The sequence below is a fragment of the Onychostruthus taczanowskii genome, unplaced genomic scaffold, assembly GCF_017590055.1.
Source record: "Onychostruthus taczanowskii isolate IOZ18803 unplaced genomic scaffold, ASM1759005v1 scaffold45, whole genome shotgun sequence".
In the NCBI taxonomy this organism is placed as follows: Eukaryota; Metazoa; Chordata; class Aves; order Passeriformes; family Passeridae; genus Onychostruthus; species Onychostruthus taczanowskii.
Window position 1 is genome coordinate 5,645,066 of NW_024502014.1, and position 12,741 is coordinate 5,657,806.

General features: G+C 43.5%; 1 protein-coding gene across 6 annotated transcripts in view; it reads left to right on the forward strand.

Moving 5' to 3' along the window:
- Positions 1 to 12,741, forward strand: part of PAX3 (paired box 3) — a 75,433-nt gene that overhangs the window by 39,641 nt on the left and 23,051 nt on the right. For 2 of the 6 annotated variants that reach the window (XM_041414343.1, XM_041414344.1), the window contains exons 5-6: positions 2,047 to 2,139; positions 11,129 to 11,334. In XM_041414343.1, coding sequence (XP_041270277.1) covers positions 2,047 to 2,139; positions 11,129 to 11,334 — 299 coding nt within the window. The remainder of the gene's footprint in view (positions 1 to 2,046; positions 2,140 to 11,128; positions 11,335 to 12,741) is intronic. The other 4 variants (XM_041414345.1, XM_041414346.1, XM_041414347.1 and 1 more) reach the window with 2 other exon arrangements.

Consider the following 12,741-nt stretch of genomic DNA (forward strand, 5'->3'; position numbering starts at 1 on the left):
CCACTGACACAATGTGTCGGTATTAAATGCACGGCTTGCATTTAATACTGGGAATGTAGACCTAGATTCTTCAGAATCTCTTTCTTTGGGAATGTCAAGGAGCAAATGAGTTGTATGTGTGGTTTTGTACCTCATATATAATTTAAATACTCTCTGTTTAGACAATCATGTCATTTTAAGTCATTGATGTTGTAGGGACACTGGGAGTGGGAAAAAGGGAAATGAGTGAAAATATATTTTGTGGTGTTAGTGTCCAAGCAAAGCCTACAGGACTCATCCACAGGCATCCTGTCACTTGTGCTGCATGTGTATGGTGAATAGTTAAGAGAAGCTAGTGTGTTTATTGCACTAAATTTGGTACAGAGTTACTTCTTCAGTTTTTGGGACTGTTAATAATTCAGAGAGACAGTTATAAATTGGTTAATATATGTAGAGGTTTCAAAGCTGGTGATATTAAGTATGTGTATATTTAGTCAAATAATTTGTGACGTCTCTGCCATTAGGCATTCACCAGCAACCATCCTTCCTGCAGAGTTGCAAGAACATTTATCAGCATCTGTCAACAAGCAGTAAATGAGAGCAAATGTAAGGGAATTACATATGTCTGTGGTGTAGAGACTGGATCCAGAGTGACTCCCAGCAGGCACATTTTCCATGCTATTAAGGTGCTGTGGGGCTGGCTGCAGCCGAGCACAGCCCATCACTCCCTTTCACTGACTGCTCTGAGGTCAGCTCGAGCAGGGCTTTGTTCTGGTTTTTTCTTATTGGACTGAAAAATTGTGAGTTTTCTTTGGAAGCTCCCCATGTTTCTTTGGAATAGGTAGCAAGCTGTATACCTTGCTTCATTATTAGCCAGCCAGGGTCCATGTCCTCAGAGCACTGTGTGTGTGCTTTATTTTCTCATGTTTGGTGTCTGTATTATGGCAGTGCTCTGGTCAGGTGACATCTGTGAGCTCCAATAGCTTTTGTGAGGTTGGTAGAAGACAGTCCCCAGGAAATGTAATTAAAGGATGATGCCAGGAGCTCATGGGCGTGCAAACCTCATAGGGTGAGGAACAAGGAGCATCTGCAGGTGACCAGTTCTTGGATGGACTCAAGGTAATTACTGTAACAGCATCACAGGCGCTGTAATGAATGAAAGAGCTTTGTGTGCTTCAGGGAGTCTTGGGCACAGAGTCCTGCACCCCCCCATGCTGGCACCCAAGGTAGGGGCTGGAATGAGAAACCCCACAGGAAATAACACAAAGAGGTACTGAGCACCCTGCTGCTATCCCGTTATAGGGTCCTTTTATCCCAAACACTGCAACAACCATAAAGACAGGGGCTGTTTTTGACCAGTGGGACTGGAGGGCTCAATACCCAGTAGGACCAGGTTTCATGACAGAAGATGATGGATTTTGAGGTCAGCACCCCAATTCTTATGTAGTTGTGATGGAAGTGACCTAGAGTTACTAACAGCTTTGGCTGGAAAATAAGTATTTGGCAGGAGTAGGTAGTGTCTTCAAAAAAACAATCATAGGAAAAATATTTGATGAAAAAGATAAGCTATTTTATTGACTGAAATCTGAAAAGCAGAGGAAAAAAGTCATAGTTTTAGTTTTCTTTCACAAAAATCTCCTGCAAAGTTAAGTAATTTCTAGAAGAAATAGAGTTGTATTCAATGACAAAATCCAATATCCTATTTAAGGAAAAACAAGTCTAGAAATATTTTGGCCATTCCTAGTCCTGAAAGTGATAAATAGAGACGGTCATATAACTCAGTGTACCTCTGTAGTGGGTAAAAGTGGCTTGAGGGGTGGTCTGGCTGCAGCTGTGGATTTAAGAAAAGATGATAAACTCGATTTCCCACTGAGACTTTGAGGACTGTAATCATGACATGGAGATGAAGCTATCTACAACAGCTTTCTCTGATTGTGTTTTTTTGGAATCAAGAATTGTTATTAATTCAGATGCTAGAACTAGTTGAGACAAATAGGAAGTTATTAAAACATTCTTTTTGTTTTTTTTTTTTTGGTTTGTTTTGTTTTTTTTTTTTTTTTACTTTAGGCATCTGTACAGTTTCTGTTTTCTTCAAAAATGTTTTAGCACTACTACAAGTGGAATCAGTGAAGAAATCAGAGCTGATGTTGAAGAATGCTTGTAAGCCTTTTCTGTCTTGGTGTGCTCAGTAGTTTGATCATATAACTTTAGGAGTTCTGTTTGCATGGTGTTGTTGCAAAGGATTGAGGCAAATATAATTTATAGGGTTTTTTTTCTTCTGAAAAATCCACATTGCCTTAGACAATTGAGAGATTACTGACAACTCAATTATTTGCAGCACTTTAACTCACTAATACAGTCTCATTATTTATCCAGAGACTCCTTCATTTGCTTTATTTAATTTCTCAGCTGACGAATTCCATCTCCCAGGATACTCAATGTTTTCAGTCTTAATTGGTTATCAATCAGCTCTTCCATCAGCTGATACTGGCTTGAAGACATGACACCAATCCTTTCTTAGTACGTTCTGGGATTTCTGCAAGAGAGATCTCCCTTTCCTCCTAAGTCTCTCTATATTAAAATATCACCTAAATTCCTAAAGTTACTTGGGAGAAAACCTAATTTGGATTTGTGTGTTTAGTTTCCTTTTTTTTTTTTTTTTTTTTTTTTTTTTTTAATTTAGGAGACAAAGTTCTTTAATCCTCTGGCAGTTTTTCCTTGAAATGTCCTAGTATTCGTAAGTGAACGGACAACGTGCCACAATGCTTAAATACACCACTCGTGTTCTCAGCCTTACCAGGGATGCTCCCTGTGGGAAGGGCTGGAAAAACCCCCAGACGTGGGCACTCGTGAGCTCCCGGAGAGAAACAAGGAGCTGTGCTTTTGCAGAGCCGCTCGGCGGGCCGGCCCGGCACGGCCCGCGGTGCGCTCGGGGCGCGCCCGGGTCACCGCAGCTCCCGCTCGCTGGGCTCTGCCTGGGTCCGCTGGGAAAGGAGGCACGGACAGACAGACTGAGCAAGGGGCAAGGCTAGCCCGGGTCCAGCTTCGCTCGTGTACCAGTAGAAACAGCAGAGTAGTCTTTTGAGGCTAGTGAATGGAAACTGTGCACAGTCAGCGAGGAAGCCTTGGCTTTGCGGGGAAAACTGTAGCAACTTAAATTTTATTTAGTCATTAAACCTGAGCTAACCCTTATATAAATACCAACTTCTGAAACCACAGGGAAACCTCCCACAGGCTACATGACTTTTACCAAATCACAGTAGGTTTTTTTTTTCTTCTTTTTTTTTTCTTTTTTTTTTGATAATACACATACATGTGTGTGTACTCCCTGGACCAGAGGATCTAAGTGCTAACTGCAGTTCTTTTATATTTAGTTTTCAATGTAAGTAATAAGAATGAATAATAATAATGTCAATAATGTTAATGAGAATAATGGCAATAATAGTAAAAATAATAGTAATCCCCCAGAGCAAATTTACGGGAGTGAAAGTTGGGATCAGACACACATGCAAAGCTGGTAAGTACTTTAGCGTTACTTGTATCAACAAAGCAAATCTCTTTTTGGCAAAGGAGGTGGGGGAATAAGAAGAGATTTTTGTAGTTGTATTTGCAGTTTCCTTTTCCCTTCCTTTCACTCTAGAAATTCTTTATCCTTTCATGCACAGTTGAGAATTAGCCATTTATTCTTAGTGCTGGCGATGCAGTCTTTGATATTTAAAATGGAATGTGTTCCTTTTTGATGCTCTGTGATTTTGAATGAAGTACATGCTAGCAGATTAATGGTGCAGAACAGTTAGACACTATGCATTTTTTCTTTTCCATATTATTTCATCATTGCAAAATATATATTTTTTTTTAAAAAGAAGAGCCTGTGAATTGTCTATTGTTTATGCAGTGAAATTGTTTTCACAGTGTTGTCATTCTCTTCCAAGTTGAAATCATTGAATAGCTATGAGCCGTCACATTTTTTGTCACTTATAACTGCATCAAGCTGTGCTGACAAAATGTCCCTGCATAACTGTTAATATGCATTGTCATTTTAAGCATGAAACAGTTTAGCTAATGATTTATCTCTTATAATGCAGCACTTGGGGCAGCTGTATGATTTGTCTCTTTAGCAAGTCAAGTAATTTCTTTAACAAAATGTTAAGCACAGATGGGCCATAGGCTGTCAGTTAACCATTATTGTGCATGCATCTGCTTGCCTTCAATGCACTGTTTTATGTATTCAGCCACTTACTTAGGCACAGTTCTCTGAAAAGCGGAACCTACTCTGATTGGCAAATAAAATGTTCATTTGTCTCTTCTTCCTATTGTTTTGTTTTGGTAACACATGTCAGCAGCTCAATTACCCAGTTCATTAACAGCTCCCAGTGGACATGATGGCCAACCCATGATAAGGAGGGCGATTGTGGCACATATGGTCAATAATAGCCTGTCTCTTGGTAATTGTAAATAAAAGTCACTGTTGGCCTTTTCCTTTTACTGCAGCTACTGTTTTCCTTTTCACTTTGCCGTACAAAGCACATTTCTCTATGTGAATCAGCCCAAACAAAATAAAAATACCATCCATTTTTCTCAAGAAGATCACTTTTATCACTGCTGTGGTGGTTGTTTCCTTTCTGTGCTGACTTTTCAGCTTAGAGCTCACAGGATACGGGCTTGCTCTTTTCCAATTCCAGCAAAGAATTAATTGCTCTTATTAACGAGTTTACTTAAGTAGCAACGTATTTTCTCAACATTTCTCTCATTCTCTCACTGCAGACTTTTTTTTAAAGTGCCTGTGGAGTTCAAGTCATTTACAATTTTTTTTTTTTTGTAAGTATGCCCTTTACAAATAGCAGTGGTTTTCAAAGGAGTAATTGAAGTGTGACTTAATCCCTGTTAGATGAGCGATATTCCTGTCTAGAACAGAGGCTTTCTTTTTGGTTTCATTTCTCCTTCTTTGATATATCATAGTCAAAATGGCAGTAGAACTGGTTAAAAGCAATTCTACTTCTTGTGGGTTTTTCACATTGTATCAGGTACTCTGCTGCTTTCTAGCAAGATTGAGAATTTCTTTATATATTTTCTGGTTCCTAAATTTTCACTTTTAATAGGAAAAAAGAAGCATGTAGCAGCATTAGCATGTTTTATGATAAGCCCACCTGAGAAATCTTTTGTGGCTTCTTGTTTCATTCTTTGTTTCTTGAAATCTGATTTTGTTTTTCCTCTCAAAGAGAAGGAGTCCAGTTGATAACAAGTTTTGGGCTGCGACTTAATAGGGTGAAACTTAGGGTGTCCAAATCTCTCTTCTGTCCTCTTACCCCACAGATGTTGAAGCCCAGAAAATAACGTTGAACTGGGTAAAATTGCAGCTCTGAGTATCAGTAAACTTGCCCAAAAGTGCTTTGGGGGGGAGAACCTAAACTTCAGGGATTCTCTTCTCTTCCTTGAAGCATGCTTTATCTTAGATAAACACAGCTTCAGTTGTGTCTGAAGAGCTCACAGGTGGCTGTGGGGTGACTCGGGACCCCTGAGCTCGTCCCCTGCTGCCTGCCATATTCATAACTAATCTGTAGTCTCCTCCCCGGGCTGCAGGCACTCGGGGAGTTGTTGAGTGTCAGAGTTTATTTGTTCTGGTTTGATTAGCACAGACCTGGCAGGGCGTATTTTCTTTTTAATGGTTCCTTGCTGTGACAGTGAGGTTTTGGGAGGAGGAGGAGGCGAGGGGGGAGCCTGGCATCATGTTTCCCCAGGCAAACACAGAAAAACGAAGGGCTGATGTGCTGGGAGGGAGAGAGGTGCTCTAGAGTCTTCATTATATTTTGTATGGATATAAGAGCCTGCCCCTAAACAGGAGTGCTGAGAGGGAAGGAGAGAGAGGTGTTGCTAACACGAAATAAGGATGCTATTTTATTTTCCTGTGGACTTTATTTTGAGGAAGAAAAGGAGCTTGGTGCGTTTCTATCTTGTTGACTGTTAAAAGCCAGCTGCTGAAAGCCTACCCCAACACAAACAAGGATCCGGGCAGGAATGCCCTGCTGGCCACCTACTGCTCCTGGCCATCCTGGGGAGCCAGCACCAGAGGTGTGCTTGGGGAGCTCCTCGGGTGCCTGTGACACCATCATCCTAGGGCAGTTCTGCCTCTCTCCCTCCCTTTCCTCCTTAATTCCCCCTCAGTGTGACGGAGGGCTGTTTGAGCCCCTCACCTCTGGTGGAGGAGGCAGTGTTGGAGGGACGCCTCCAGGTGCGGAGGTTTGGGAAGGGGGAGCTGGATTAACCCCTGCTGTGCATCCCCTTCACCCGGCTGCCCTCCCCAGCCCCCCGGCCCACCGCCCCCGCCTCCACGGCAGCCGCCTTTGTGCCTCCCGCATCCTGCCAGGCAGGTGTCAGAGCCCTGAATGCGGGCAAAGGCCCCGCTGATGGATACCACAGATGGAGCGTGGAAATCGGCCCAATAGGCCTCAGCCACAGGCCATTTCTTAGGACCCAACAAAAGCCTCCAAATAAGTCAACAAAAATCCCGAAGATCACAAAGAGAAAGTGTCATTTGTCATTTGCTGTGGGTTTGTGTGGGGGTGGCGGCCCCGCTGCACTCCCCTTGCCTGCACCCGAGCAAACACGAGGAGGTCACTCGCCTCGCCTCGGCCTGGATGGCTGCGGGGATCAGACGGGCGCCGGCAGCCACCGCTGCCACGGTGAGCCCCAGGCTGGCAGAGGGGACACCCCAGTGAGCCCCAGGGCTGGCAGAGGGGACACCCCAGTGAGCCCCAGGGCTGGCAGAGGGGACACCCCAGTGAGCCCCAGGGCTGGCAGAGGGGACACCCCAGTGAGCCCCAGGGCTGGCAGAGGGGACACCCCAGTGAGCCCCAGGGCTGGCAGAGGGGACACTCCAGTGAGTCCCAGGCTGGCAGAGGGGACACCCCAGTGAGCCCCAGGCTGGCAGAGAGAACAGCTCAGTGAGCCCCAGGCTGGCAGAGAGGACACCCCAGTGAGCCCCAGGGCTGGCAGAGGGGACACCCCAGTGAGCCCCAGGGCTGGCAGAGGGGACACCCCAGAGAGCCCCAGGGCTGGCAGAGGGGACACTCCAGAGAGCCCCAGGGCTGGCAGAGGGGACACTCCAGTGAGCCCCAGGGCTGGCAGAGGGGGCACTCCAGTGAGCCCCAGGCTGGCAGAGGGGACACCTCAGTGAGCCCCAGGCTGGCAGAGCGAACACCCCAGGGAGCCCCAGGCTGGCAGAGAGGACACCCCAGTGAGTCCCAGGCTGGAACAGCTCAGTGAGCCCCAGGCTGGCAGAGAGGACCCCCCAGTGAGCCCCAGGGCTGGCGGAGGGGACACTCCAGCGAGTCCCAGGCTGGCAGAGGGGACGCTCCAGTGAGTCCCAGGCTGGCAGAGGGGACGCTCCAGTGAGTCCCAGGCTGGCAGAGGGGACGCTCCAGTGAGTCCCAGGCTGGCAGAGGGGACGCTCCAGTGAGTCCCAGGCTGGCAGAGGGGACGCTCCAGTGAGTCCCAGGCTGGCAGAGGGGACGCTCCAGTGAGTCCCAGGCTGGCAGAGGGGACGCTCCAGTGAGTCCCAGGCTGGCAGAGGGGACGCTCCAGTGAGTCCCAGGCTGGCAGAGGGGACGCTCCAGTGAGTCCCAGGCTGGCAGAATGAACACCCCAGGGAGCTCCAGAGCTGGCAGAGAGAACACCCCAGTGAGTCCCAGGCTGGCAGAATGAACACCCCAGGGAGCTTCAGAGCTGCAGTGGCACAAGGGGGAGACTCTGTGAAATTAATTCTTAAGTAAAGAACTGAGAAAATGGATGTGTGGTGGGTAGCTAGTTAAGAAACTGCTACCAAACCCTTCCCTGGCCTTTGCTATTTTTAATTTTTTTCATTTGCCTTATTTTAGTGAGATCTTCAGCTAAACAGAATTCATTCTGGCTGTTACACTAGGAGGAAGAGACTGTGTAATATGTTATTAAAAATGTTACAGGGTGTGAAGAGCTGTGAGAGAGCTTCTGTTTCCCTGGGTCACAGAATGATAACCTCTCCATGATAACCCCTCTGCCTGCCTCTGTCAGGTGCACTGTGTTGCAGCCCTAATGCATGGGCTTTAAATGGTTGTCATGTTATTGTTATTTAATTATTCAAATGAAATGTCTTGCTGGGAGGAAGAACAGCCCACAGAATGACCTCTTGTGTGTCATTTTGTTGTTCGGTTTTTGCCCCATGTGTCTATTTACAGCGTTTGGAAAAGGGATGGTTGCAGAACTCCAGGTGACCGAGTGCCTGTGACATTGGGCAGTGGGGTTGTGCATTTGTGGTGATAATCGGCATGCAGCATTTCCTTAGGCCACCAGATAGGTCACGAGCAGTTAAGGGACAAATAATTTCTCTTTAATGCTGTAATTCCTTTTTTAATTACTCTTTGTGACTTAGCAACTGGTAGTGCTATTGGCTGCCTCGCCCATTTTGAGCTGTACAGTAAGAGGGGTTCCAGTGATACCAAGGAGCCCAGCCAGGCAATCTCCCAGGGCAGTGAGTCTCCTTCTATTTATGACTTGAGGGGTTGGAAAATCAGGATCAGTCAGACACATGTAAAGGTTAGTGATATGCATGTTTTGTGTCTGTGGAGGTGATGGATGTAGAAATAGCCCAGCTAAAATCTCACCACCTTTGCCAGTGTTGAATAATATCTTTGCATATCATGGAAGTCAGTAGAACTGTTAGTGAGATACTGCTTAGAGTGAGGGCAATACACTGTGACTATTGAACATATATAAAATATATGCTGCTTGTCTAAAGGCTGAGGTGTATCCAATTTTTGTGCTTAGCCAGTACTCTGACCGTTCTCACCTATACCAAAGTCTAATAATGGTATTTTAATAGGAAAAAATAAGAATAAAGGCGTCTTTGGTGATGGTGATATTTAAGAATACTTTGTAGGAAATGAAAACAATACAGTTTGTAGTAAAGACATGTAGCTATCCTTTGAGATTATATTTGTCTGACTTTCATATCACAGGGCAAATAAGACAAAAGAAGCCAATGCTTTCAATAAAGCTGCACATAGCAGCCTGGCCTGGCAAAAGGTAATGCCAATGAAAGCAGGTAGATATAAAACTAGTTTCATGTGATATACATTTTCTCTCTAATTTTATTACTTTCCCTTTAAATTCTTGCCCTTGATTACACATATTGTTCCAGACTCTTAGATATTATAGAGTTGGTTTTTTAAATTGGTTTACCTTTGTACCTTTTATATACTGCTTAATGAAATATAAAGTGAAAATGAAATTAAGTCAGGGTTTTAGTTCTACATTCTTTTGCAGAAAGGAATGAGAGCATAGGGAAACATGTCAAGATTTTGCTAAGTCTTTATAAAACATTTTTAAAAAGATAATGATATTTCTCCTGATACTTCCCACTCAATTGGTGAGGGAGTTCACTTCAGGAATTTCACAGTAAATATCCCCTTTAAATTGCACAGTTTAAACTGGCTTTTTCTAGGCAAATATAGATGTGTGAAGAGGTTGTACTCATACATGTAAGAGCATTGAAAGTGTTCCTGATATCTTCCTGACAACTTCCTTCTCTTTTAACTTATTGTACACAATTAAAGACAGCTTTTGTCAGAGAAGTTGTCTTCAAAAGGGACATTTCTGAGCTCTATACAGAAATATATTCAGATCTCACCACACCAGGTAAGGGCAGAGTGCAGCGGTAGCCAGTGTGACCCAGGCAATGTGGCTGGTGTGCTCTCCTCCAGCCCAGCTGGGCAGTAAGAGCTGTTCTGCTTAAGGTGGGTCATTTGTATGAGAGTGACATTGGGGAACTATATTTAAAATAGCCTATATTTCTTTTTGCTTTTGAATGACAGCGTGAAGCCATCCTGCAGGGTTGTAACTTGGCAGTTGCTGAGGAAGGCAGGTGTCACTTGGGACCCTAGCTGACAAGATTTGGGATTTGTCACTAATTCAGACAATGCATAATGTTAATTTTGGGATACTCTATATTGCCTGTTTAATAAGGACTGAACTTGAAGTGTTTGGGATAGGATGTTTGTGCTGATACTCCTTTGTTCTAGAGAACAATATTTTCAAGAATAAGAACCTCTTAGTCTAGTCTTGGGACAAAACTTCACTGCAAGTAAGAGACTCTGGGAATTGATGTTTGTTCAGTATATTGATGCTGAGATACACAGGAGTTTCTCCTTATGTCTGTGTTTGCTGGGTCCAAGATATTGATGCTGTCTGGAAAATGAGGACACCTTTCACAAAAGAGCCACTGGTCTAGCAGTAATTGTTCTTTATTTTGTGGTGTGCAGAAATTAATAAACTTTTCAGCTGGATTATCTGAAAAAGCACTTTGTGTTTCTCATGCTCTAAGTAAATAGATTAGCTGTATTTATTAGCTCAAACAGCTTGAGTGAAATTGGAAATGTAACACAGCTAGAAATGAACTTGGCGGGGTGTTTTTGCTGGAGCTTGAGAAACAGTTTGCTTCCAAATAAATTACATTAAAAGGATTATATTAAATCAATGTCTATATCAATAATTTCTTTGGCATTGTTGAAGTAGTAGCAGCAATGCTTGTATTTCCATTGAACAAGCAGTTTCAGCATCGCTGGGGAGTGTCTGCCCTCTTTAGGTGGTTTCCCTTGAACACTCAGGCAAGAAGGAATGCTGGTTGCCTGGACAGCAGCTGGTGCAAGGGAAGACTGGCTTTGAAAGTCTAGTTTTTTGGTTCATTACTGTTTACTGGAGAAAATGAGTGTGGTTGGGTACTGGAAGATGTTCTGCTGCCTTCACAGTTATATCTCTGGGTTCAGCTGTGGCTGGAGTTCATTTGATGGCCAGGGGAAACAAGCAGTGCTGCTGGAATCTGTCTGGCCCTGTCTGTGACATCACTATCTGCATGTCTGTGAAGTCCAGAAAGAGTTTCCATATTGATTTCTCCATAAACTGCTGATTCCAAGAGTTGGTAGTCCCTTCTTGGGTCATGGTCGTGCTAAATATGGTTTGTTTCTTGCTGACTTTTCTTAAGTTCTCACTCAGGGTTCGTGAGGGGCCTTTGGTCCAAGACAGCCTCCATATGAAAGGATGTCATTGATTGAGTCAGTATTTTGCTGTTCTTTTTCCTTAACTAAACCTAATTTTGCCTTTCTCTTTTTCCTTTTTTGAGCATCAGCACCTCAGTCTGATGAAGGCTCTGACATTGATTCTGAACCAGATTTGCCTTTAAAAAGAAAGCAGCGTCGCAGCAGGACAACCTTCACAGCAGAACAACTGGAAGAGCTGGAAAGAGCTTTTGAGAGGACACACTACCCTGACATTTACACCAGGGAAGAACTTGCACAAAGAGCTAAGCTCACAGAGGCTCGTGTCCAGGTATGTGTAATACAAGCTGCCTAATGAAAGGAGTTTCCTATTCTGTTAGCATGTGAGTCCTTTTATATTCCTACGTGATCCTGCTCTTCAGTAGAAGGAAAATGTAAAACAACATTGTTTACATCTGTAGAGTTTTTACGTCTGTACATGGACATTGGTTTTACAATTGCTTTAGAGAACTGCTTTGAAAAACTTGTGTCTTCCCATTAATTGTTCCATACTTACCATGAATATAGTACAGAATCTTTGAAGAAGAAAAAGAAAGTCTGGTATCCCCATTTGTTTGCTTTATGCATTTGACAGCACTCTGCATGTAACAGCTCAGCTGTTGGACCAGTTTATAGTTACCTAACTGATTTCATCTCTTGTTGTCTGGGTTTTCCAGGCATTAAAAAAGGAGAGAAAAACATTTTTTTAAGGAAAATGTGTCTACAGAGCCATGCAAGTGAGCAAGGTGGCTGGTGCCGAATCTACAGTTCACTTTTAGGTTAGATTTTGAAGTTGACTTGACAGAAATTCTGTAATATCTCTTTTATGCCCACTCTCAGTTTAATTCAAAAGAAAATAAGTACTCAAATAACTTCTAGGTCTTCACAGCCTCATGTAGATCTGGGCTGTCTAAACCAAGATAATGTACTAGAGCAGTAACATGAAGTTGATTTAAATTTTTTTTTAAAAGCATGAGCCTGGATTTTTAGCTGTCTAAATCTAGGAAAATAGCAGCTAAATTGACCTGGAATAAACTGCACCTCAGAGTTCAAGTTTTGATTAGGACTTCTCCGGTTTAATATCAAAGAAACACATGCTTGAAAAGTTTAATACTGCAGGCAGAATCTTCTGCTGCTCTTTCACCACTTGACATCTACGAATTGCTGGGAAAAGTATGCCTCTTTTAAATCAGTCTAAGTTGCAAGTGTTACTGACTAATGTGTGGTTGGGTGACAAGCAAAATGTTGAAGCATGTGATCTAACAAAGGAAATGAGTGGTGACTTGTGGTCTGACCAAGGATACAGGTGAATTTGGTTTCTTTGGTAAAACTCTTATTATGGTTTGACCTTTGAAACTCAGCCTGAGGCATCGAGACTGTGCAAACTGAAATAAGCAATACAAAACACCTCTCTGACTTTGGAAGACAATCACACCTACTGCAGCATGTCTGTATTATTGAGTGTCTGTCTTGAAAGGCTCAGACTTTTTACCTGCTAAATGTTTTTGCAGAAGACTTCATGCCACATTTCTTCTAAGTGTTTATTATGACTGTGGGAGAAAATCAGATGTGTGGATGAATTTGTCTGGAAGGCAAACTCAGTTGTGCATGACTCTTTTCTTAACATGTTTACTAAGTGAAATGCTTGCAAAACAGCTCCATAGATAGACTTGGGCCAGGTAAGACCCGATCAAGCCCC